Here is a 26,278-nt window from a genome sequence, read left to right on the forward strand (position 1 = left end):
ACGTGCTGCATGCGAAATGTGTGCATCCACATGATGTAATGCAAAAAATGCCTTTTTTGACGTGACGCCGCGGATCCAGCAAAGACAAGAGTTTTCTTGCCACAACAAGAAACAGGAAAGTAAGCTTCATGGTGATGTTTTGGAGGACTTGACAAGCAGTTTGTGGAGTTTATCCAATTAATTTGTGTAACGGCGATGAGTGGCTTCACTACAAGCCTTCAGTGATACGTCGTGATCTGATCTGAATCCGTTATATTTCTCAGTGAGGTCTACTGTGTGGACAGATCTAGAGTATTACTAGAGACCTTTCAGTGCTGAACAAACATATAAATCGTTTTACTAAAAATAAGCAGTAGCTTGTTGTAAGAGGCAAGTGGCTCTTTTTTTGCAGACAAGCGATGCTGATGTGTTGATGGGGTGGCATCTATAGCTCTGACCTACAATGAGTGCGGTGTATAAGCAACGGTAAGAACGATTTGTCACCTGTAGACTAGTATGCGTATCTGCAGTGGTGTGTACTCATTGTATTTTCGTATCAATTGGAAAATTCGAACTTCTGTTTATGAATAGTTATCCACGTGTGGTGGCCCACGTGTGGTGGCGTGCGGGTGAGAGAAGTGTACGAATGTTGTGGGTCTGGTCTGGGGCCGGTGTATACCTGGAGCGCTTGCTGTTGTGAGCAAATTATTTGTTAGCCACAGCCAGTGGGGAAAATCTAAATCCATCTCCAGTGCTCCTGCTAGCATATAATGACATGCTGATAATCCTTACAGTAGTCCCTAAGATAATTACCTTGTCATGATTGCTGTGCATTCTGAAAATAGGTAGGCTCCACTTTATTCAATGTAGCCATCAAATATCCGAATTTTCGGGCTGCCCCAAAATCCGGATATAATCCATCTGCGGACAGCATGCTATCTATTTATTTTTCTCGATTGATTGTACAGACCTATTGTACACTGCCAAGGAGCGAATGTTCATTTTGGTTTGTTTTTGCGTGTCCGTGATGTGTGTGCTTACGTGCGTGTGGGTGGGTGTGTTTGTGTGCGCGGATGCGTGGTTTAGGGTGGCGGAAGTCGACCAGCTCTTGGCAGAGCCGAAGCTTGATTTCAAGAAGGTCCGTGCGTTCTCCTTCGACCATGGTACGGTTGCTAGGACAACCTTTTTTTCAGATCTGCACACATGACTACCCTGGAGTATAGTACTGTAGAGGCAGAAAATTTCGTCGGTCAATAATTTCGTCCAACTCCAAAGAAAAGGAGTTCGTCCGGTTGAAAATTTCGTCCATGGATCATAAGAGTGTATAGAAAAGCTGGACAAATCGATATTCGTCCTACATTTAATTTAGTCCAAAAGCTCCTTGGACGAAAAAGACGAAATTAAATTCCAGACGAATATTTCTGCTTATACAGTATGCGGCGATTGGGTGTAACAGAAGTGTTTTTTTCTTCCTCTCCAGAATTCATCAGTGACTTTATCTGGTTAGGAGAGCTAACTTAGAACAGTACTGGCCAGTGAAATCCAACCTCATGAATAAAATAGCGTTGCCGGGTGCTACGCATACTGGTCTGTGCTCTTGAACGCGGCGCCACTTTATTCATGAGGTTGGATTTCACTGGCCAGAACTGTAGTACATGTACATAAATTATACTTCAAAGTACTGCGCAAACCTTGACTGGCTATATGTTGGACATGTTGGCTCATTGCATACATGTAGTTTCTCTTACAGAACGGTACTTGCAGTATAGTATTTGATGTGCTTTATCCACATGTATGCACACACAGGCATTCCGGAGGGAGCAGGGCGTCGTGCAACTGTCTGGAAGGTGAGTTTGTGTGTGCGTGTGTGTCGGTGTATGTGTGTGTGTGTGTGTGTGTGTTTATGGGTATGGGTGGATGGGTGTTGTTTAGAGTACAGTGTCTGCTCTAGGATTGTAGGACAGCCGGGTACACGTGTACCTGGCGCAACCATTTCAACCGGGTTGGAGCCGGGTACACATGTATTCGACGCGTGCCTCGGCATGATCTGCCACACATACAAGCAAGAGTACATAACCAAGAGTGTGCAACTCCTATCTTGAGCTGCGATGGGTTCACCCACGGCCACAGCGGAATTTTTTTATTGCGTCATTCTTTGGCAGAATTATGATGAAGTGGGTATGCTTTCCCGCGCTTGTTTTGTAGATACGGTGAGAATTCGTCAGGTTCAAGACACATCAATCTATCGTCCGTTGTTCTGTTTCGACTACCGTAGCTGTTATGTACAAATTATTTGTACTTTGATCTCTGGCTACGCATGATGGCATCAGTGAGCCAAACCGCCGTCAAAGACTGGCGTCCTAAAAAAATTCCGCCGTGGGCTGGGGGATCATCGAGTTGCACACTCTTGGTTATGTACTCTTGATACGAGCCATGTAGTCAGTCCTTTCAAAGTTCGAACGTGTAAAGTACCAACCGGGTCACAGGTGACCCGGTACTATATTTTCAACGGGGTCCAAGCGCCGCCCAACCTGGTCTATTACCTGGCTCATCCGGCTCTGGAGCAGACACTGGAGTACTACTTCGAAGTGTGTGAACAACAGAGCCCAGTGTGCACTGGGTACTAGTATGGGGACAACACGCTAGTAAGTCTTACTTGTATTACCAGTGTGTTGCTTGGTGATGTTTATTGCACTATGAGAACAACAGAGTCCAGTGGGTACTAGACACTATGGGGACAACACACTAGTAAGTCTTATTACCAGTGTGTTGCTCGGTGATGTTTTGTTTGTTTAGATTCTACTCGACTACCTACCGTGTGATGTCAGTGAATGGCCAAAATGCTTAGCGAAAACAAGGTCAGTAGTCAGTACTGTGCTCTAGTCTACTGTACTGTGTCCTGTCCTGTACTTTAGTGTGTCCTGTACTGTCCTGTACTGTGTCCTGTACTTTAGTGTGCTGTACTGTACTGTAGTCTACACTGTACTGTGCTGTACTGTGCTGTACTGTGCTGTACTGTGCTGTACTGTGCTGTACTGTACTGTAGTCTACACTGTACTGTGCTGTACTGTACCCGGTACTGTACTGTACTGTACCCGGTACTGTACTGTACTGTACCCGGTACTGTACTGTACTGTACAGTGCTGTGCTGTAGTATGCAGACAGTGTACAGTGCTGTACTGTAGTATGCAGACAGTGTACAGTGCTGTGCTGTAGTCTACAGTATTGCTCAATGAAATCCAGTCGAGTTTCTCAAGTACGCGTCACTGGGCGTTGCGCAGCCCTAGACCTGCCAACACTGGGCTGCGAAATGGTGCACGGCGCAAACTTGAGTGACGCGACTGGATTTCATTGAGCAGGACTGCACTATGCAGTAGACAGTGCGGATATACTGGGTCAGGTCCCTGCAGTCTGTGTTTATCTGCCGCTACAAAGGAACACATGCTCTGCAGATCTATGCCTGTGCAAGTAGCTGCAGACTGGTGTGTGTCTGTTCCGCACATGTACCCTTTCCACTTTTCACCCCAGAAGCCTTATTAGATTTTTCGTGCAGTCCTGCCTGACTTGAGTGTTCGCAGAGCACTGTGTTCTGTATCGGTTTGTGCATTTATGTGCGCCTGGACTCTGTGTGTACCTGTGTGTGTGTGTGTGTGTGTGTGTGTGGGCGGGTGTGGGCGGGTGTGGATGTGGGCCTGTGTGTGTGGGTGGGTGTGGATGTGGGCCTGGACTCTGTGTGTACCTGTGTGTGTGTGTGGGTGGGTGTGGATGTGGGCCTGGACTCTGTGTATGGCTGTATGTGTGTGGGTGTGCATGTATGGCTGTGTGGCTCTGTGTAACTGCATGTATGGCTGTGTGGGTTTTCTATGCAGGAAAACATATCAAGAGTTCGTGGAGGAGATTATCATCAACCCACATGAGCAAGCCAACAATGATCATGTAAGCCTTTTGGAGACTTGTATACATTAGCATTCTTTTCATTGCCATTTCTCTAGGGTCAATATGTAGCAGTTTGTTTTTCCTTGTCCTGGTATTGATGCAAGCCCCTCACCTCATGCACCTTACTGTGTTCTAAGCAGAGTAATGCAGTTGTCGTCGCTGTGCTTGTGATACACACATGGTGTGTAGGCCGGCCAAGAGAGCGCACAGTGATGTGTTCTAAGCAGAGTAATGCAATTTGTCCTCACTGTGCCAGTGTGGTTGTGTTACACCCATGCCAGTGTGGTTGTGTTACACCCGTGCCAGTGTGGTTGTGTTACACCCGTGCCAGTGTGGTTGTGTTACACCCGTGCCAGTGTGGTTGTGTTACACCCGTGCCAGTGTGGTTGTGTTACACCCGTGCCAGTGTGGTTGTGTTACACCCGTGCCAGTGTGGTTGTGTTACACCCGTGCCAGTGTGGTTGTGTTACACCCGTGCCAGTGTGGTTGTGTTACACCCGTGCCAGTGTGGTTGTGTTACACCCGTGCCAGTGTGGTTGTGTTACACCCGTGCCAGTGTGGTTGTGTTACACCCGTGCCAGTGTGGTTGTGTTACACCCGTGCCAGTGTGGTTGTGTTACACCCGTGCCAGTGTGGTTGTGTTACACCCGTGCCAGTGTGGATGTGTTACACCCGTGCCAGTGTGGTTGTGTTACACCCGTGCCAGTGTGGTTGTGTTACACCCGTGCCAGTGTGGTTGTGTTACACCCGTGCCAGTGTGGTTGTGTTACACCCGTGCCAGTGTGGTTGTGTTACACCCGTGCCAGTGTGGTTGTGTTACACCCGTGCCAGTGTGGTTGTGTTACACCCGTGCCAGTGTGGTTGTGTTACACCCGTGCCAGTGTGGTTGTGTTACACCCGTGCCAGTGTGGTTGTGTTACACCCGTGCCAGTGTGGTTGTGTTACACCCGTGCCAGTGTGGTTGTGTTACACCCGTGCCAGTGTGGTTGTGTTACACCCGTGCCAGTGTGGTTGTGTTACACCCGTGCCAGTGTGGTTGTGTTACACCCGTGCCAGTGTGGTTGTGTTACACCCGTGCCAGTGTGGATGTGTTACACCCGTGCCAGTGTGGTTGTGTTACACCCGTGCCAGTGTGGTTGTGTTACACCCGTGCCAGTGTGGTTGTGTTACACCCGTGCCAGTGTGGTTGTGTTACACCCGTGCCAGTGTGGTTGTGTTACACCCGTGCCAGTGTGGTTGTGTTACACCCGTGCCAGTGTGGTTGTGTTACACCTGTGCCAGTGTGGTTGTGTTACACCCGTGCCAGTGTGGTTGTGTTACACCCGTGCCAGTGTGGTTGTGTTACACCCGTGCCAGTGTGGTTGTGTTACACCCGTGCCAGTGTGGTTGTGTTACACCCGTGCCAGTGTGGTTGTGTTACACCCGTGCCAGTGTGGTTGTGTTACACCCGTGCCAGTGTGGTTGTGTTACACCCGTGCCAGTGTGGTTGTGTTACACCCGTGCCAGTGTGGTTGTGTTACACCCGTGCCAGTGTGGTTGTGTTACACCCGTGCCAGTGTGGTTGTGTTACACCCGTGCCAGTGTGGTTGTGTTACACCCGTGCCAGTGTGGTTGTGTTACACCCGTGCCAGTGTGGTTGTGTTACACCCGTGGTGTGTAGGTTTGTTTGCTTTAATTGTTGCTGCACTGATGTGTATGTTGAGCTGGCTTCCAGCCGTTAAACCCTCGTTTTGTCACATTGGTGTGTATGTTGTATTGCTTTCCAGCCATTAAACTCTCGTATTGTCACACTATTGTGTGTGTTGTATTGTCTTCCAGCCGTTGAACCCCAATCCTGATAGTCAGTGGAATGCTTACTTCAAGGACAATGGCATCCTGGGTCAGATTGACAAGGACGTGCGACGACTCTGTCCGGACATTTCCTTCTTCCAGCAAGCCACCCCGTACCCGTGTCCCTCTCTGGCCATGGGAAAATTGCAAGGTGTGTTCACATGTGGGTGGGGGAGGGGGGGGGGGAGTGGGGCCCGGACACAGGGACGTAACTGGTCCCCCTTTTAGGGGGGTGGACGGCGGCATACAATGTATGTGTAGGATAGCTGGTGCATGTCAATCATGGACAATGTGCATGTCAATCATTGACAACATGCATGTCAATCATGGACAACGTGCATGTCAATCATGGTCATAACGTGCATGTCAATCATGGACAACGTGCATGTCAATCATTGACAATGTGCATGTCAATCATGGTCATAACGTGCATGCCGAATCTAGGTCAAAAATGTTATTGGGGTGCACGTGCCCTATGTGAGTTACGTGCCTGTCCCACGTATAGTGTACTATACTCGGGGACCGGCGCAAGCAGTTATTGATTGGTGCGGCTACACCATAGTTCTTCATACTTGGTGTGTAAGATGTGGCGGGTTCACATGACATCATCGGCAGTAAACATGGGGTGGTGGAACCTGTCTGGTTGGTCCAACCATGGCCTGACCAACCAGACAGGTTCCACCACCCCTGATACATGTACTCCATTAGGACTGTACCCGTACTCTCTCCTGTATACCCTGATTAGTCTGAAGTTTCATCAGAAAACTGGACAGGTGGGCGGGAGGGGAGATTCTACTGCAGCTATTGTGCTATATCTGTGTGTAAGGTTTTACAAGGTGTATACTTGGCCTTGCGTTTGAGAATACAACTGGCGAAGGAATTGCTCTTGTTGCCGTTGCTTTCAACCTGTGCTGCTCTGTTTCTGTTCTGCTGTTAGGAATCGAGTCCTTGTCTGAACGTGTAGAGAGAACATGCTTAGAGTCGGCACAGGTAGAAACGTCCAGAATGGGCCTTACAAGAAATGTAAGCCGTGCTGTTTCTCTCTCTGTCTTTGCCTCTCTCTCTCTCTCTCTCTCTCTCTCTCTCTCTCTCTCTCTCTCTCTCTCTCTCTCTCTCTCTCTCTCTCTCTCTCTCTCTCTCTCTCTCTCTCTCTCGCTCGCTTGTCATGGGTACCTGGAAAGTTCACAACAGTCCGCCTGTATTGTTGGTGTCATTTCAGGCGACAGCACACAAGATTCCCGAGGAGGAAATTGAGCCGTACAAACTGCTACCCAAAGGCCAGGAAGCACACTGGCAGGTAAGTTACTACAATATCGTTGGTAGAGTCATGATTCGTAAATGCACATTCCCTCAGTGATTGGTGCAGTCGTGACTCATGATGACACAATCCCTCAGTATTCGGTAGAGTCTCGTGAGGACTCGGCAGCACTGTTCACAGTGTGCTGTTTCCTTGGAGTGTGTTTCAGTGCGTACATGTATGCCATACCTGTTTCAGGGTTCTAGCCAGGTCAATATAGTAGGGGGGCGGGCATGGGAAAAAGTTACCCCGTGACCCATTTTTTCCATTGTGCAAAATTGTCTTGCCATGCAAAATGTAACATACAGGGTGAACCCCAACTTCACCCCTCACAAATGTGCCTTTATGAACCCTCTAGTAGTGACTATCGACTGTATTTTCGTTGAATGGCGTGAAAAAACACAGAAATCGGAAAATGAGTAGGGGGGCGGCACTATTTCACAGGGGGGGGGGGGAGGGTAGGGGGGCGCTGCGCCCCCCCCCCCCCCTACCCCCATTTGGCTAGAATCCTGCTGTTTCCTTGGAGTGTCTTTCAGTGCATACATGTATGCCATACCTGTTTCCTTGGAGTGCCTTTCAGTGCATACATGTATGCCATACCTGTTTCCTTGGAGTGTCTTTCAGTGCATACATGTGTACATGTATGCCATACGTGGGTACTTTCTCAGTGTACACCCGTGATTCCATACAAACAGTGATTCCATACAAACAGTGATTCCATACAAACAGTGATTCCATACAAACAGTGATTCCATACAAACAGTGATTCCATACAAACAGTGATTCCATACAAACAGTGATTCCATACAACCAGTGATTCCATACAAACAGTGATTCCATACAAACAGTGATTCCATACAAACAGTGATTCCATACAAACACTTGAAACAGTGATTCCGTACAGCAGTGTTCTTTTTTTTCCATTCAGGAAGTTGTTATTATACGACAGTACTGAGAAAATATCCACGCGAAACGAAAGCAGAACGGTAGCCGAAAAAAATTACTAAATTTAGTGCGAAAATAAGAAAAACAAATAGCAGTGTTGCCATACAGCAGTTATTCCATTCAACAGTGATTTCATTCACCAGTGATTTCATTCACCAGTGATACCATGCGACAGTTGTTCCATACAAACAGTGCTTCCGTACAGCAATGCGTCCATACGGCAGTGATCTCCTACAGCCAATGCATCCGTGAATTCAGTGATTATGTTGCTGTTTTAGCTGCCTTGCAATTATTCTAGTGTCGCTGTGTTTGCTTCTGCATGTGCTCGATACCGTAACGTTAGCTCAGCAAACCACCAGTATCATGTCTACAGTTATTGTCCTGAGCATGTTGCTATTCTTGTGTGGGTGTGGATGTGTGGGTGTGCGTGTGGATGTGTGCGTGTGGATGTGTGGGTGTGCGTGTGGATGTGTGGGTGTGGGTGTGGGTGTGGATGTGTGGGTGCTTGCATATGACTGTGTGTTTGCTTGACAGGTTGTAGAGAGAATACTGTTCATCTACGCCAAGCTCAACCCAGGAATAGGCTACGTACAGGTGCGTGTGTGTGGGGGGGGGGGGGGGGGAATACCCAATACGTACTACTGACTATCCTGTACACATGTATGTACGCTCATACCTCGGTTATCCGGACACCATAGTTACGGGCACTTCGGTCTACCGGGCACCCTTTGGGCAAGTTTTAGTGGAAATATTACTACTCTTTTGTCACTTTTTGTGGAAATAGTGACGTCATATGCCATATCTGTGGCCTTTCCCCATCAAAATGTATGTGATTCGGAGTTACGGGCAGTACCCGGTCTCGGACCGCCCGGATAAACAAGGTATGAGTGTACTTGTTCCATGTACTGTGTCTGTGTGTGTACAGGGTATGAATGAGGTGATTGGTCCTATCTACTATGTGTTTGCTGGCAACACACCACCAGAATGGCAAGGTATGGCCAGATAGAACTGTTATATCCACCATGCCATACCATAATCAAGCCCATACACATCCTGTATCCTATGGCCTGGCATTTATGTCTTATTCTCCAAAGCAGGGAGTAGTTGAATACTTTTATAGTATTACTCCATGATTTCAGTGTCTGCTCTAGGATTGTAGGACAGCCGGGTACACGTGTACCTGGCGCAACCATTTCAACCGGGTCGGAGCCGGGTACACATGTACCTGGGACTGTCTCAGCAGCCGAGTCACATAACATGCTTTAACTGGTTGGTTGGTTTATTCGGACAATAAACGGGAACTAGGCCCAATGATATAAAGGCGAATGGATAAGCCGCATTTAGAAAAGAGAGGACAAGAATTAGAAAATTACGAAAGAAGAAGAAGTATCTGACACATACTTGTACAAGCCATGTAGTCAGTCCTTTCAAAGTTCGAAAGTGTAAAGTACCAACCGGGTAACAGGTGACCCGGTACTATATTTTCAACCGGGTGCAAGCGCCGCCCAACCGGGTGGATTACCCGGCTCACCCAGCGCTGGAGCAGACACTGGATTTAAAGTTTGGCCCCCTGTAATTGTGGTGTATGGGAGATAGCCAGCCATACCTGATCTTGTTCTCATGTTATGTATCACGTTTTAGTGCGAGGATGGGGGGTGGGGGGGAGGCAATAGTCCTTATGCACATTGTACAGATGTACGAAGTTCTGTACTATGGCCGTAGGTGTGTACATACCCGGTTGGGTGTTCATTGTGTGCTATACATGCGCGTTTGACCCATTTAGCCTCACAATTCATGGCAAACGATCACTTTTCAAGCCTTCTTCACTTTGGGATTGAACTAACGACTAGCTAGATCTCTGCCGGAAAAAGATTTCGTATGAAATGCCTTCGTGGCCCATTTCATAGTGGAAATAGCAGTAAACACAATAGGGTCCTGCACATTCAACACCCAACCGGGTCTACGGGATTCTACAAGATTATACGGGATTTCGTGCATCTGTACAATGTGCATAAGGCCTATTGGCAGAAGATGCATTAGTTTCTTACAGAGAGCATAATCAAATGTGCCATGAGAATTTGATTGCAACGGCCAAGCAATGGTGACCAAAATATGTTCACTTCAAAGTAAGTTTCTTCTCCGTGTTAAAAGTCTGACTATGGTTATAAGAAACACACTATGTTTGCCTTGTCAGCCATACTGTAGTGTAGTTCTCCCTGGTTTCTTCATGACAGTCATGTCTCTGTCCTTCCATGTAACACACACACAGAGCATGCAGAGGCAGACGCTTTCTTCTGTTTCACCAGCATCATGTCCGAGATCAAGGACAACTTCATCAAGACGCTGGATGACTCGGCATGCGGCATCGGTCAGTAGCTAGTTAGCCAGCATACATGCTTATGCTAACCTGTGCTGTGGTGTGCTGTAGTAACAGCAATAGCTGATAGTGACAGTTTGTCAGCGATGTGTGTCCATGTTTGGATCGGTATGTCCTCAGGGTTTCTGGGTACATGTATATCTGTTTGCGTAAGATACTACAGTACTGACTGCGTGTCTGTGTGCGTGTCTGTGTGCGTGTCTGTGTGCGTGTCTGTGTGCGTGTGCGTGTCTGTGTGCGTGTCTGTGTATGTGCATGTCTGTGTGTGTGTGTGTGTGTTTGTCTGTGTGCGTGTGTGTGTGTGTGTGTGCGTGTCTGTGTGCGTGTCTGTGTGTGTGTACGTGTCTGTGTGTGTGTCTGTGTCTGTGTCTGTGTGTCTCTGTGTGTGTCTGTGAGTGTCTGTGTGTGTGTGTATCTGTGTGTGTGTCTGTGTGCGTGTGTGTCTTTGTGCGTGTCTGTGTGCGTGTCTGTGTGTGTGTCTGTGTCTGTGTGCGTGTCTGTGTGTGTGTGTGTGCATGTCCATGTGCGTGTGTTCTTGCGTTGTTCAGGTGCTATGATGGTACAGCTGATGGAGTTGCTGCAGAAATGTGATAAACCTCTGCACGACCTTCTTGTGGTGAGTTAGATGGTGGCGGAGAGGGAGTGAGAGGAGAAGGGGGGGGGGGAGAGAAGGAGGGGAGGGTGGGGGGGGGGGGGGGAGTGAGAGAGGAGGGATGGTGGGGGAGGGGGGGTGGAGTGAGAGAGGAGAGAAGGGAGGGGGGAGGGACACACAAAAAGCCTGATGTTATCTCACTGTGTATATGCACAGGTACACACTCATCAGAACAATGGCATTCTCCCTAGGATCACAGCAGAGGGACTCGCACACACACACACACACACACACACACACACACACTCACACACACACACACACACACACACACACACACACACACCCTTGTTTGATTCACTAGTGTAAACTTGCTGCTACTGTATGCTCAAGCTGACTGAAAGCTATTTGCTGCAAGTACTCTGGAAGGAGAGAAAGTTTGACTGGGGAAACAATCAATCAAGTTAGTGTCGCCTTCTCTTCCATCAGGGGGTGAGAGGTGTAGCCTTGTTCATCCAGTCAGATGGCACAGAGAAATCCCCTTGGATGCACGATACTTTGGCTGGCGATGTAGACCGGGGCTTCACATGAGCTGCAGCAAAGGAAGATTTGAATGAGCCGTCCTCAGCCTCCACTTCATACATCATGAAGTTGCCAGGCTCACCATAACGTGACGGAGCACAGTTCCTTCACGCCACTTGCCAACAAGTGCAGCTGTACCGGCTGCTCCGTCAAGATTGAGTGCACGGAACACCCACCTTGAATTCCCTGCCGTTGTCCGTCTGCAGGATCCTTGGCGGGCCATGCATAAATGCATTTGAGAGCCACTGCACATGCCTCCTTTGCAGACTTTGACTTGATGCCTGCACCCATGAACCACTGCACATACATCCTTTGCAGACTTCGACTTGATGCCTGCACCCATCGCCAACCTAGAGAAGCAGTCCACGATATTGCAGACATACTCAAAGCCACGTACCAAAGGCAACTTCTTCAAATCCATCTGCCATCGCGAATTTGTGTATGTGGCTAAGATGGAGCGGCGGACCAAGGACATTTTTGGCAGAGGAGCCTGGCGTTCACATGCCGTACGTTTCACGTGCTCCTTATAAAGAGCGATGATGTTCTCCCGGACCACAGGATATTAGTGGCAACGCGGGGTGCCTTAGCATGTCTGTGCTCGCGCTGGTGCTCCTCCTTCTGAAACAACTCAACCAGCCTTTCTCGCGACACACAAAGGCGATGCTTCTTGTTCAGCTCCGTTGACTTATAGAACAACGCATTCCCCTTCAAGTCGTAATGGTACGTGTCGCAATGCCTTTGAATCTGTGTGCCACCTCAAAAAAATCACTGCCTGCCACTGGAAAAGGAAGTGTCGAAGTGGACCTAACACGGAAAGGAGTGGTGTATGACCATGGGACATTCTACGCATGCCAATACTGGCCATAAAGTCATAATATTTGGATCGTGATTTTGTGATCACTCACAGGGAAAGTCGCGTGCTTTTGTGACTGGTCATGGGCACTGAAAAACTAGTCCGTGACTCAGTGACAGTTTGTGACCGCTCGCCAGATATTTGTGACTGTATGGTTGGTCACTGAGATGTGATCGGTCACCGAGTCCCACATAATTTATACCTTCCTCGTTGAGTTTTAAAATTATGACGTTTCTGGCCAGTCTCCTATCGTCAGAACGATTTACAAGGGGGGAAACCTGGCCTTTATAATAGCAACAGCTATGTACACAGTCATGACACATGAACAACAGCTATGTAGACAGTCATGGCTATGTACACAGTCATGGCACATGAAATGCAAACCAATGTACACTGTCAGCACCGAAGCCTACTCAACCTTGCACCTGGCCAATGATCACGACGGCACTAGTAATCAAACCCTGGCCAATGATCATAGCACTGAAAGTGCTCTTTGATCCAGATTTCACTTGCTGCATTGCATTATTAATTCAATAAGGTCAAAACGGCTTGCTGTTCAGAGATTGAGTAGTACATTGTATTGTTTAAGTATACTGAGCCAGTAATAAAATGTAGAAAAGAGAAGAAACACATGAGAACGAGTTATGCAGCAACTATCCACGACTGTAACAAGATGATGAACGGTCAGAAAGTGCGATAATAACCTTCCCCTCTTCGGTCCTACGTAACCATGAACCTTCCAAGTTGGAAGGCTGTTGGTTTGCGCACTGGAGATGTGTTAGAGCTAGGTCTCGGGTCGCTGAATGTGTCAGTAGCCTGTCAGTTTTGTGCCCTATTATCGCACTTTCTGACCGTTCATCATCTTGTTACAGTCGTGGATAGTTGCTGCATAACTCGTTCTCGTGTGTTTCTTCTCTTTTCTACATTGTTTTATACTGTTATATATACACCTACTCAATCTCTTGACAGCTAGCTCTTTCAAATGTATACGGTCTTGTCAGCTAAGCTCAACGTGACTGGCAGAATTTGTCTACACATACCGGTACACGTATACCGTATGTAACACATACCCTGGTGCAATTCTCATGCTGATAGTGTATCCGTGTGTGTGTGCGTGTGCGTGCGTGTGTGTGCGTGTGTGTGTGTGCGTGCGTGTGTGTGTGTGTGCGTGTGCGTGCGTGTGTGCGTGCGTGTGTGTGTGTGTGCGTGTGTGTGTGTGTGCGTGTGTGTGTGTGTGTGTGTGTATGTGTTTGTCACCATTACATGTGTATGTGTATGTGTGCTGGTGACAGGAGAAGCAGCATTTGAGTCCGCAGTTCTACGCGTTTCGTTGGCTAACTCTCTTGCTCTCACAGGAGTTCCAGTTGCCTGGTAAGAAGCTGTACAACACTGTATGATATTGCCTCTGCACTATGCACTGCTCTGCTGTGGTATGCTGTATGGTATTGCCTCTGCACTATGCACTGCTGTGCTGTGGTATGGTGTATGGTATTGCCTCTGCACTATGCACTGCTGTGTCATGGTGTGCTACACTATGCACTGCTGTGCCATGGTGTGCCACACTATGCACTGCTGTGCCATGGTGTGCCACACTATGCACTGCTGTGCCATGGTGTGCCACACTATGCACTGCTGTGCCATGGTGTGCCACACTATGCACTGCTGTGCCATGGTGTGCCACACTATGCACTGCTGTGCCATGGTGTGCCACACTATGCACTGCTGTGCCATGGTGTGCTGCACTATGCACTGCTGTGCCATGATGTGCTGCACTATGCACTGCTGTGCCATGGTGTGCTGCACTATGCACTGCTGTGCCATGGTGTGCTGCACTATGCACTGCTGTGCCATGGTGTGCTGCACTATGCACTGCTGTGCCATGGTGTGCCACACTATGCACTGCTGTGCCATGGTGTGCTACACTATGCACTGCTGTGCCATGGTGTGCTGCACTATGCACTGATGTGTGGTATTGCCTCTGCACTGTGCACTGCTGTGCCATGGTGTGCTACACTATGCACTGATGTGCCATGGTGTGCTGCGGTGTGATGTGCTGTATGGTATTGTGACTATTGTCTCTGCACTGTGCCATGCTGTGCTGCAGTGTGATGTGCTGTATGGTATTGTGACTATTGTCTCTGCACTGTGCACTGCTGTGCTGCGGTGTGATGTGCTGTATGGTATTGTGACTATTGTCTCTGCACTATGCACTGCTGTGCTGTGCTTGGCGTGGTGTCGTGTAGTGTGATGTGCTGTATGGTATTGTGACTATTGTCTCTGCTGTGCTGTGCCATGGTGTGCTGCGGTGTGATGTGCTGTATGGTATTGTGACTATTGTCTCTGCACTATGCACTGCTGTGCTGTGCTTGGCGTGGTGTCGTGTAGTGTGATGTGCTGTATGGTATTGTGACTATTGTCTCTGCTGTGCTGTGCCATGGTGTGCTGCGGTGTGATGTGCTGTATGGTATTGTGACTATTGTCTCTGCACTGTGCCATGCTGTGCTTGGCGTGGTGTCGTGTAGTGTGATGTGCTGTATGGTATTGTGACTATTGTCTCTGCTGTGCTGTGCCATGGTGTGCTGCGGTGTGATGTGCTGTATGGTATTGTGACTATTGTCTCTGCACTATGCACTGCTGTGCTGTGCTTGGCGTGGTGTCGTGTAGTGTGATGTGCTGTATGGTATTGTGACTATTGTCTCTGCACTATGCACTGCTGTGCTGTGCTTGGCGTGGTGTCGTGTAGTGTGATGTGCTGTATGGTATTGTGACTATTGTTAGGGATCTCAGCGCGTGCAGTGCGCAGGGTGTTTGCGCATACATTGCGTCATCGAGTTTTGAGTGCAGCTCGCGGACACAGCAGAAAAATGGCGACGGTCGATTTTCGACACTAGGGCCAGTAGGGGACGCGGTGGACACTAGCGGAATCGTCATCTTCATCGTCGTTCGAACATACTTTGTAATTCCCGCCGAAGGACAGCGTGGCCAAGGCGATATTGCCCCGGTCGATTTTCCTATAATTTTCCATGCGGCAAGAACCCACTTCAGAGAGGATTCAGTCAAAAATTCAGACGTTTTCTCCAGTTAGATTGTCCTAACTTCGATTTTCAGTGCATCAGCTATCGCGAACATCGCCGCCATTATCACTCAGAGAGAAGACATCGCGCTCAGTAGAAGAGGTGTTCACGCTGCGTACAAGAGTGAAAGATTGTGCTCTTTGACCCTCCATAGTTCCTCTGAGAGAGTGTCTGGGAGATAGGTAGCTTGGAAATGGCCGTAGAACGTGCTTTCCTGGACGCAATATTCAGCCATTTCTACTGTCTTCTTCAACTTGATTTATTTCGAAAAAAATGTTCTTTTCCACGATTTCTGCACTGGACGCGTTTGGGATCGAAAATCTCACCTGCGCAGACTGGCTGCGCAGTTCACGCGCTGAGATCCCTACTATTGTCTCTGCTGTGCTGTGCCATGGTGTGCTGCGGTGTGATGTGCTGTATGGTATTGTGACTATTGTCTCTGCACTGTCCCATGGTGTGCTTGGCGTGGTGTCGTGTAGTGTTGTGCTGTATGGTATTGTGACTATTGTCTCTGCTGTGCTGCGCCATGGTGTGCTGCGGTGTGATGTGCTGTATGGTATTGTGACTATTGTCTCTGCACTGTCCCATGCTGTGCTTGGCGTGGTGTCGTGTAGTGTGTAGTGCTATGTACCTCATCTGCAATTGTCTACCTGACTTCAGTAGGGAAGACCAAGGTGACCAGGGATGGGAGACAAACACCACCACCACCACTCGTTTGATGTTCAGATGTTTGAAAACTCGACTACATCATGCACATTGTACTCTTGACTATCTTCCAAATAACTAATTGACTCTTGTGTGGCAATCCACTGTGGTCAGATTGGAATTTGTCAAAATTGACTGTGGTCAAAAGTCTCTCTCTCTCTCTCTCTCTCTCTCTCTCCATTGTGTGTCATTTCTTGTCTGTTTTGTCATGTCTTCTTGTCACTGCTGCATGCTTAGATTTGATTCGCCTATGGGACAGTTTCCTGGCTGAGCGTAGTTGCTTTGACTTTCTCATCTACACCTGCTGTGCCATGATAGTGTAAGTACAGACAGAGCAGTGTTGCAGTGTGGTGGTGTGGTGGTGTGGTGGTGTGGTGGTGTGGTGGTGTAGTGGTGTGGTGGTATGGTGGTGTAGTGAGCATACAGGTTTACAGGACGGTACTGCCCATCCTTATATTGTGCTGGTCTGCAGTGTGGTGGTGTAGTGAACACACAGGTTCACAGGACGGTACTGCCCATCCTTGTATTGTGCTGGTCTGCAGTGTGGTGCTGTAGTGAACACACAGGTTCACAGGACGGTACTGCCCATCCTTGTATTGTACTGGTCTGCAGTGTGGTGGTGTAGTGAACACACAGGTTCACAGGACGGTACTGCCCATCCTTGTATTGTACTGGTCTGCAGTGTGGTGGTGTAGTGAACACACAGGTTCACAGGACGGTACTGCCCATCCTTGTATTGTGCTGGTCTGCAGTGTGGTGGTGTAGTGAACACACAGGTTCACAGGACGGTACTGCCCATCCTTGTATTGTACTGGTCTGCAGTGTGGTGGTGTAGTGAGCACACAGGTTCACAGGACGGTACTGCCCATCCTTGTATTGTGCTGGTCTGCAGTGTGGTGGTGTAGTGAGCACACAGGTTCACAGGACGGTACTGCCGATCCTTGTATTGTGCTGGTCTGCAGTGTGGTGGTGTAGTGAACACACAGGTTCACAGGACGGTACTGCCCATCCTTGTATTGTACTGGCCTGCAGTGTGGTGCTGTAGTGAACACACAGGTTCACAGGACGGTACTGCCCATCCTTGTATTGTGCTGGTCTGCAGTGTGGTGGTGTAGTGAACACACAGGTTCACAGGACGGTACTGCCGATCCTTGTATTGTACTGGCCTGCATGCAGTGTTGTAGCAGTGTCATGCTATCATTGTGCTTTTATTTGTGCGTTTTTTTGTGGCGTTGTTTGTGCTGCTGTTTCTGTTGTTGTTTGTGCGGTTGTTGGTGCTGCTGTTTCTGCTATCGTTTGTACTGTTTCAAATTTTTATTCACACGATAGTGTTGTTTGTGCTGTGGCTTGACAATGTGCTGTTGTTTGCGTTGTTCTTGCTATGCTTGCACCAGCATGCGGTTCATGGCCTCTCAAAGCCCTTTTCTCCCCTTGGGACTCCCCCCCCCCCCCCCAATATAAGGTGTACACGGATGCAGCGGGTTTTGTTGGTATAAAACGTCTCTCTCCTCCTTCTTCTTACCCCTGCCGGGTGCTAAGCAGATAACAGCAGCTGGCATGCTTCTTTCAGTTTTGTGTTGGACAGAGAAAAGGTCAGGATGGTATCATGTCGCAACCCTCGCGGCATCACCACCCCACTCGCTCTGTCTCCCTGTCTCTCTCTCTCTCTCTCTCTCTCTCTCTCTCTCTCTCTCTCTCTCTCTCTCGCGCGCGCGCTCGCTCTCTCTCTCTCTTTCTCTCTCTCTCTCTCCCTTTCCATTTCCACGTTTTGTGTTTGAGTGAGAATACTTGTATTCAAAGATTTGTTGGACGTGTGTCTTGCTGTCACAGAGTGCAACGGGACAAACTGATGGAGAATGATTTTGCACATAACATGAAACTTCTGCAGGTAAGACACCTGGTACAGTAGCTGTTGGCTGCTAATACTGGTGCTGGTGCAGTAGCTGTCCTTTATCTCCTGCTCTCTCTTTTTCTCCTGCTCTCTCTCTATCTCTCTCATGTTCTCTCTCACTTTCTCTCTCTCTTTCTTTCTTTTTTTTTTCTCTCTGGCTCCCTCTCCCCTCCCTTTCTCTCTGGACTATGTTGGTCTTCTGTCTTGGTTTCATCAAGTGTTCTTGTGAGCTCCCATAGCTCAGTCGGTTAGAGCGTCGTGCTAATAACGCGAATGTCGCAGGTTCGAGCCCTGCTGGGAGCACTCTCTTTTTTTTCTTCCCGATATTCGAGTATATTTATTTTCGGCTATTTTCAGCCTGGCCTTTTTGGCCTAAAATTGGTGGCGGCCGAAGTTTTGTTTTGCAAGGTTCCGTGTGATAGTGTATACAGACAGCAGCAGCATAGGCTGACATTTTAATGCGGCCGAGATGTGTTTTAGCCCTGGGAGGCCGAAATTTAAATGCGTCGACAATTTGTAGACCTACTGTAGTTCCTCATAGCTATCCTGAATACTTGCGCTACGAGTGTTTAGAGTATGATACACCCAGGGTGCTGGGAGTACTTGTATGCCATTCGCTAAGGGGCCATCCGTAAATATAGATATTTATTTAGAAACGAAAACTAGTCGTTTAGGGGGGAGGAGGTTGAGCGCCTGTTCGTTTCTCGAAAAAATATCGATGCACAGTTTGTATGTGTGGGCACGTCGAGAAAGGAAAAGAAAGAATATCGATACTATGCATCGTTTGTATGTGTTCGTTTCTGAGGGAGGGGTGAGGGGGTTGAAGAGAAACGACTAGTTTTCGTTTCCAAATAAATATCGGTATTTACGGATAGCCCCTAAGGCAGAGAGCGATATGAGTTATCAATCTGCTTTTGGGGCCGTAATGCGAGTCCAGGACTTTGCCAAAGCATCTCAACTGACGTAGTATTCACATAACCTGTATTGATACACTAGTCACTAGTGTTAGGTACCTCCTCCCGTACCTTTTCTAGCTGGCCTGCATGCACTTTCGTACTCACCTTTTGTCTCCTTTTGTTCCGTTGGCCTGGGTAGCTGCTTGCGCGCCCATATTTGCCATAGCTACCCAGGCCCTTTATCTTGCCGTTCAGACTTGATCTCTCTCTCTCTCTTTTCTCACTCGTCAATAATCACCATGTAGTCGTTTCGTTCGTCTTGGTCTCTTGTCTCGTCGTCTATAATAAATGTCGTCCCAACCTACCTGTTCCCGTTGTAATGTCTGGATATGTCGTCAGTCGTCCTGTTTCGAACTCAACACTAGGAACTTGATTCCTATTGGGGTATTGATACACTAGTCACTAGGAACTTGATTTCTATTGGGGGTCATATCTTAAATGCTTTTTTGAAGTGTTTTAAAATGAAGGTAAAATATCCAACCGGACCAGTCAAACTATGCTGGCTACGGGCCCTGACAACATACCGTTATGGTGGCTACGGGCCCTAACAACATACGGTTGAGAACTCTACTGGTGACTTCCGCATGCCTCGCTACAGAACTTATAAGAGGGAGAGCTGCATTTGCATTCCCACGTCACATTCTTCAAACACAATCATAGGATACAATGTGAACTGTATCGCCTGCCTGTCATCTTTTGTGTCCTGGTGTGCCCTCCGCGCCCAGCTCCTCGCAGGAGATTCCCCCCATCCCCTCAGCTCCTAACGGGAGATTCCCCCCATCCCCTGAGCTCCTAACGGGAGATTCCCCCCATCCCCTCAGCTCCTAACGGGAAATTCCCCCATCCCATCAGCTCCTAACGGGAGATTCCCCCCATCCCCTCAGCTCCTAACGGCTCTCGGGCAAAAATGTTTTAGATTCTGGATCCTTCTGTCCTTTGGCCTACATGTTGTGACATGGCTGTTTGTGTGTGTGCCTGCCTATCGTTCTACGGCTGTTTGTGTGTGCGTGTACATTTTCGTACGGCTGTTTTGCAGAATTATCCGGATATCGATGTCCATGTGTTGTTGAGGAAAGCGATAGAGATCAAAGAACGGTACGAGCTGGAGCACCAGGATGTGCTTGCACGGTGATGTCACTGCTGGGCTGTTACGCAACCATTTGAATGCGGTGATGCTGTGTGGCTGCCTCAGCTGGGTCATCTGCGGTTCAACTTGGCTAGCTGCAGATATATTAGATTGAGTATGTGTGTCCGTCTGAACAGCTGCTGATAAGTATGATGGTGTGATCACCCTCAAATCACGCTCTAATCAAGGACGATCGCTTCTCTCTGCGTATACATGCTGCTATGTGCTACACCATCTGTTGATGTCAAGAACAGGAAACCTAGCCCGGTGATACTACACGGTACAGTGACGTGAGTGCGACCGTCAGATCTCTCTCTCTCTCCGCCTGCCTCAGTGCACCGTGCACCGTGCTTGATCATTCCTCACTCTTAGCCGTTGCTATCTGACTCATTTTAGCAAAGTCGGTAGCGGAACTTTGAGATCTTGTAAGCGTGTTACTTCCTCATGCACGGCCTTTTGATATGCACATCTATTCCGTGTGAGCTACCTCATGCACAGGTGGATTACAAACACTCTTCCGGTTTGTTCAGCCCTTTGCTTGCTCTGCAAGGTGACTTCTTGTCGGTTTCTCCTTTTCTTGCTATGTTCTTTCCCAGAGGCAATACTGAGCGCTGCTTTCTTTTTCATTTTTTTTAATCCTAGAATCTTGTTTTTGTCGACATGAAACACACGTTACATTAGGCGTAGGCGCATGTCAGATACCGGTGCCCTTCAGAGAGTAGGTGCATGTCAGATACCAGTGGCCTTGTGCCCTTCAGAGATTTACCTTCCTGTATTCTATTTTTGTTTTATCATTAGCCACGACTAGCGGTGAGAGTATCCGTGTGGCATTGCATCGTCAGCTCTCGTTATGCTGTGTGATCGCTCATGCACACTATCAGAGACAGTCGTGTCCCGTCTAAGCTTAGATATTCCGTTTGGTGTGTTGACCCACTGTGACTCCGCTTGCTTTTTTTAACCTGAACTTGTCTGCTTCGTGACGTTCTGCTTGACCCCCGGGCCCTTGCCTTCTTGGCTTGCGCTGCTACCCATATCTTCTTTTTGTTTCTTTCTCTCTTCTTTCTCCCCTCTCCTTCTTTCTCTCTCTCTCTCTCTCTCTCTCTCTCTCTCTCTCTCCCTCTCTCTCTCTTTCTCTCTCTCTCTCTCTCTCTCTCTCTCTCTCTCTCTCTCTCTCTCTCTCTCTCTCTCTTTCTCTCTCTCTCTCTTTCTCTCTCTCTCTCTCTCTCTCTCTCTCTCTCTCTCTCTCTCTCTCTTTCTCTCTCTCTCTCTCTCTCTCTCTCTCTCTCTCTCTCTCTCTCTCTCTCTCTCTCTCTCTCTCTCTTCTCTCTCCAGTCCAATGTTTCATGCCATTGGCACGCGTGCTTGTTTTGACACTTCAACCTGCGTTTCTCTTGATGCTGTTGCACATGGCTGGTCGTGTGGCGCATGACCAAGTTCTGCAAGATATTGATTGCCATTACTGTATCTGTGAACTTGAGGGGGTGCTGAAACCGTAAAAGACCTGTCGCTGTCGCTGCAGTATCATACTATGTTGTGAAGCAGTATGTAGAGGTGGGAATGGCTAAATAAGGCTTGCAGCCGGATGGATGCGTTCATGAACTCATGGACAAGCAATTAAGGGCAGCCATCGTGAGGCAGATCCCGATGAAGAGTCTGCTTGATTTACTCTTGGTCACACGCCCTCGGCTTTCTTCGTGACATTCATTGACAACCTTGTAGCAAGAGTGTAAGCTCCCAGGAGCTTACCGGTATTCTCTTCCTTTGTTGGATTAGTTATTATTATTCCACAATCACGATGACATAGTGCCAATAAACATATGCCATGATGCGGGTGATTTTAACAAGCCATAGTGGGGCTCTCTTCGTTTTGTTTTCGCTGCCTGGGCTCTCATTTATCTTTGCTTGCTTGCTTGTATTGCTGAGGGAACATATGCTGGTTTGTATTCGTGGGTCCCCATGGTGCATGGGCCACGCGTACTCATCCGGCGGATATGTGTGAATAATAATAATAATTATTATAATAGTAATAGTGGGGAAAACTGAGAAAAAGAAGGAATGTTCATGTCTTCCATGATCCAGTGGCAGACTGGCAATGCAGTGGTATTCACTTCAGGCAGGGTCAAAGTCCGAAAGGTCTAAATAGGGCATCTTGCCCACCAGGGCCGGGAGTTGTATTCGGTCTATTCCCTCCCCGGTGCCCCGGCACTGAACTGTCGTGCAAGCTGAACAGATCATCAGCAGAACCATCGTACTAGCACACTGATTGCCCACGTGTTCAAGTGCAGGTGCGCTTTATCTTCAAAAATTCCTCAGGGACTTCCCCTCGCGTTTTTATTCGGTGTACGGTATGGCATGCTGAATTGAATGGCAATACTGTACTGAGCGCCTGGGCCTGCCCCGAACCTTGGACTCTGGCGACCACAACGGTTCTCTCGATGCGTGTTCGGATATGCTGCAGACTTTGCGTTTGAGATGCATTGCCGAAGGACCTGACCTCCGACTGCTGCACTCATTTTTATTTGGTTAGTTGTGCGTTTGATAGCAACAATTACATTGAAGAGGCCAATGCTTGAGAATTTCTGCGTCGTGTTTCCGCTTGTCAGTTTTCCCTTATTGGTCTTCCCGTCTACTCTCGCCCTCTCAATCGTATTAGTAGTATTGTTCAAGATAAATTTCTTGATTTGATAATTTCGTGTGACTGTGAGAGAGTGGACTTCAAGGCCGGCTGCAGAGCTACTATAGCTGCGACTCCTGGAATGCTGAATAATTTTGTAGGACACAAAGATGGTGTGAACGTTGACACTAGTGCATCAGAACTAAAGGTAAGAAAAGCTCACACCCACAGAGAGAGTGACTTCCATCGCACTTTCTCCAGTACGTATATCTACGTGTACTGTTGGAACCACACATGCCAACGAGGAAAAAGAAATTTAATGAAAATAATATATATTGTTAGGTGAGCATTACATTATAAGTAGTAAGTTTCAATATAATTTGACAGACAGGCTAGTATTCAATAGAGAGGTTCTGCAAAACGAAAATGCGTACAAACATCCGCTCTACGTCATGAAGTGAGAAACTTCGCATGAACTTTCGCAACTTTGGACGCGAAACTTGCAAGGAACGCGAAATGAACTTTCGTGGGAAGTTTCGTGAGATTGGGTCATGGTGTACGTGCACTTGGCGCGTGCAAACTACGAAAAATGTGCGGAACACAAAGTTCGTGCGAAACTTTGTACACATTTTCGCAAGGCCCGTCGCGAAGCTTCGTTCGAATTTTCGTTTTGCAGAACCTCTCTAATAGGCAGTGATTAGTGGTGGATCCAAGGTCGCCCCCGAGGTCGCCCCGAAGACGAGGCCTGCCTTTAAAAATAAAATTCTCCCAACGTAGAGCAAGTTTCATAGTGCCAAAGGTTGTGAATGCATTAGTACTACACCTCCTTCCTTCCTTCCTTCCTTCGCCCACTGCCACAATTGACTATACTCGGACGTCTCTTATCCGGGCACCTTGGGACCGGGCACCTTGGGTCCGGGGCACCTTGGGACCGGGCACCTTGGGACCGGGCACCTTGGGACCGGGCACTGCCCGTATCTCAGATCTGCCCCTATCTCAGGATAACTCATCTATCACGTACCTCAACAGTTTTTGATGACGTTTATTTGGCACGTATTGCACATGCTCAGGATACGAAATAATCCATTGACGAAAGTGTGTGGATTACACAAGTTGGCAGTGACAAATATGCGCTTGTGTGCGTACGAAAAAAAGGTTCAAAATCTCCAAATTCAAAGAATTTTGCCGTAGGAATTCAAGCTGAAGGTGCCCGGTAGAGAGACGTGCCCGTATCTGAGGCGTCTGGATAAGAGACGTTTGAGTGTATGTGTCCCCAAGACTTGACACACACCTCACCTCACCTCAGACCTGCCCATCGCGAAAGCGATAATAGCGAACAGCTACAGTATGTTAGACATAGCAACTTGTGCTGGGATTATGCCATGACATACGCACGCACGCACCCACACACACACACACACACACACACACACACACACACACACACACACACCTCACCTCACCTCCTCAGACCTCACCTCAGACATGCCCATCGCGGAAGCGATGATAGCGAACAGCTATGTTAGACATAGCAACTTGTGCTGGGATTACACCATTCAATAGCTTGCAAGGCTAATGAATTGACCGCCACTATTTTTAGCCTGGTATCCACCACACAGCTGTTTGAAGTGACTTTTTCTGGCCAGTGAATCCCTATTTTTCATTTTTCCATTTTTTTCTACACACACACACACCACACCACATACTCCAGCATACACTGGCCACACACACACGTCAAGTGTGCCCCCCCCCCCCCCCACCACCACCACCATGGCCCATGGTCCAGGCACACACGTCACAGAAGTCACCAGCACACCTGTGTGAGGCCTCACTCACGTACGGGTCTACGTCACAGAAGTCACCAGCACACCTGTGTGAGGCCTCACTCACGTACGGGTCTACCTAACAACGATAAGAGGATGAAAAGAGTGTTTAACTCCAAGTTTCACGCACTAAAGCTGTGTTCCCAACTGGCGCGTGGGCGCGGTACGCTTGCGGTTCATGTGTGCCCAAACGCGCGCTCAGGCTTTCACAAAAGCAGCAATTCGGGTCGTATTTAGGGCGTGCGATGCCTTGACCTCACCAATCAAAGCTGGCATGTATGCTGGTACACGCCTGATACGCGCTGAGAATTGCAACATTTTGGAATTTCCATTTCGGCGCGTTTCCGTACGCATGGCACCCCAAAAGCCAGTAACAATACGCACAAACGCGTTTTCTGATGATCGCTTAGTGCGTGAAACTCTGAGTTAAAACACTTTTTTCGTCCTCTTGGTAAGGTTTGAGCTAGCTCTGCCTCTCGGTATTGAGCACTCTATTGGACAGCCTGGAACCTATCTGTTTCATGGGTATAGGTACCTATGTGTATTTGACATTTTTATGGAGCACTTTTATGTGTTGCTCTCGTACATGCCAGTCAGTGAAATGCAGCAATTGCAGGAAAATGGCTGCCATCACCTACAGCACTGTCATATTATGTCGACATGAGTACGCAGATGCGAGAGCTCAAGTTCATGTCAAGTGCATCATAGCACAAACTGTGAAGCTTGTGTGCAGTGTTCACGTGGCTACGCAGCTACACGCGTTCACGTTCACGTTGAGTGCACCTTAGCGCTTCTACATGTACAGTCCAGTCAGTAAAATACCGTAGAGTCGCGCGCTAAAGAACGTGGAGCCCAAGAACGTCCAGCCTGAAATTCTAAGAACGCCACAGCTGTAAAGCTAAGAACGCGGTGATGGTTTTCTGGCAGCTTATGGGATACATATGATCCTGGACGGATTGTTTCTAAAAGAACGTGCTCTAAGAATGCAGCCAGATTGCTGACAAAATAAGAACGTCCCAGGCTAACCCCTTGGAAAGAACGTTCTTGGGGGCGCGACTCTACTGTAGTGATGATGAGGTAACGGTGAAGGCAGCCCATAGTGAATTCTGACAGTAGGAACAAGAGGTGTTTGAGACGTCCTGTTTCCCAGAACTGAACATACTAGTACTGAGGGTGGTGCTCATGTCCTCTCCCTCCGTGATGATGACAGGCCCACGGAACCGGTCCGGTTGGTCAGGTTATCACCGGACCAACTTTGTGGCTACCAACGCATGTTTACTGCTGAGGGGGTATATGTCCCCAGACTCCCTACCATGTTATACACAAGCTGTATGAAAGACTATGGCATATGTCCCCGTCATGTCATGCACAAACTGTATGAAAGACTGTGGTACGACGGGACCAATTGATAACTGCTTCCGGTGGTCCTGGATGATAATCTGCTCTTCCAATAATATTTTGATTTCTATTTCTCCAAAAGGTGGACCATATTTTGAACGAAGTTATTTTCCGTCCGGGTTTAGCATGTATATTGTACAGACATGCTGGTCCAAAACCCATTTCCAGTCAAATTAGAATTGGGGCTTTTGAGCCTAATTTGGCCTGAATTAAATTTTGAAATTGTCCAGAGATCAAGTACAGTAAAACCTGTAACTAAAGACCACCGTGACTAGCGACCAGCCTGGTACTACAGTAAAA

The 26,278-nt window shown here is 48.2% G+C and overlaps 2 protein-coding genes and 1 non-coding gene across 3 annotated transcripts in view; all 3 read left to right on the forward strand.

The window, feature by feature from the left end:
* The first annotated feature begins 118 nt into the window (after positions 1–118).
* Positions 119–21,123, forward strand: LOC135818624 (TBC1 domain family member 13-like). The gene is made up of 16 exons (XM_065332011.1): positions 119–465; positions 1,066–1,142; positions 1,786–1,826; positions 2,776–2,837; positions 3,849–3,915; positions 5,734–5,896; positions 6,683–6,768; positions 6,965–7,042; positions 8,522–8,581; positions 8,913–8,979; positions 10,257–10,355; positions 10,913–10,980; positions 13,684–13,762; positions 16,408–16,489; positions 18,001–18,058; positions 20,054–21,123. The coding sequence occupies exons 1-16, from the start codon at positions 443–445 to the stop codon at positions 20,147–20,149; spliced, it is 1,206 nt and encodes a 401-aa protein (XP_065188083.1). The 5' UTR covers positions 119–442; the 3' UTR covers positions 20,150–21,123.
* Trnai-aau (transfer RNA isoleucine (anticodon AAU)) lies at positions 18,291–18,364 on the forward strand. Its single transcript has one exon. It is a non-coding gene; the product is annotated as a tRNA-Ile (tRNA).
* Positions 21,124–22,652: 1,529 nt separating the features above from the next.
* The window catches only part of LOC135817057 (mucin-19-like), an 18,865-nt gene continuing 15,239 nt past the window's right edge, over positions 22,653–26,278 (forward strand). The window contains exon 1 of the mRNA XM_065330156.1: positions 22,653–22,965. The gene's annotated coding sequence lies outside the window, so the exon portion shown is untranslated. The remainder of the gene's footprint in view (positions 22,966–26,278) is intronic.

The sequence above is a fragment of the Sycon ciliatum genome, chromosome 5 (assembly GCF_964019385.1).
Source record: "Sycon ciliatum chromosome 5, ocSycCili1.1, whole genome shotgun sequence".
NCBI lineage: Eukaryota > Metazoa > Porifera > Calcarea > Leucosolenida > Sycettidae > Sycon > Sycon ciliatum.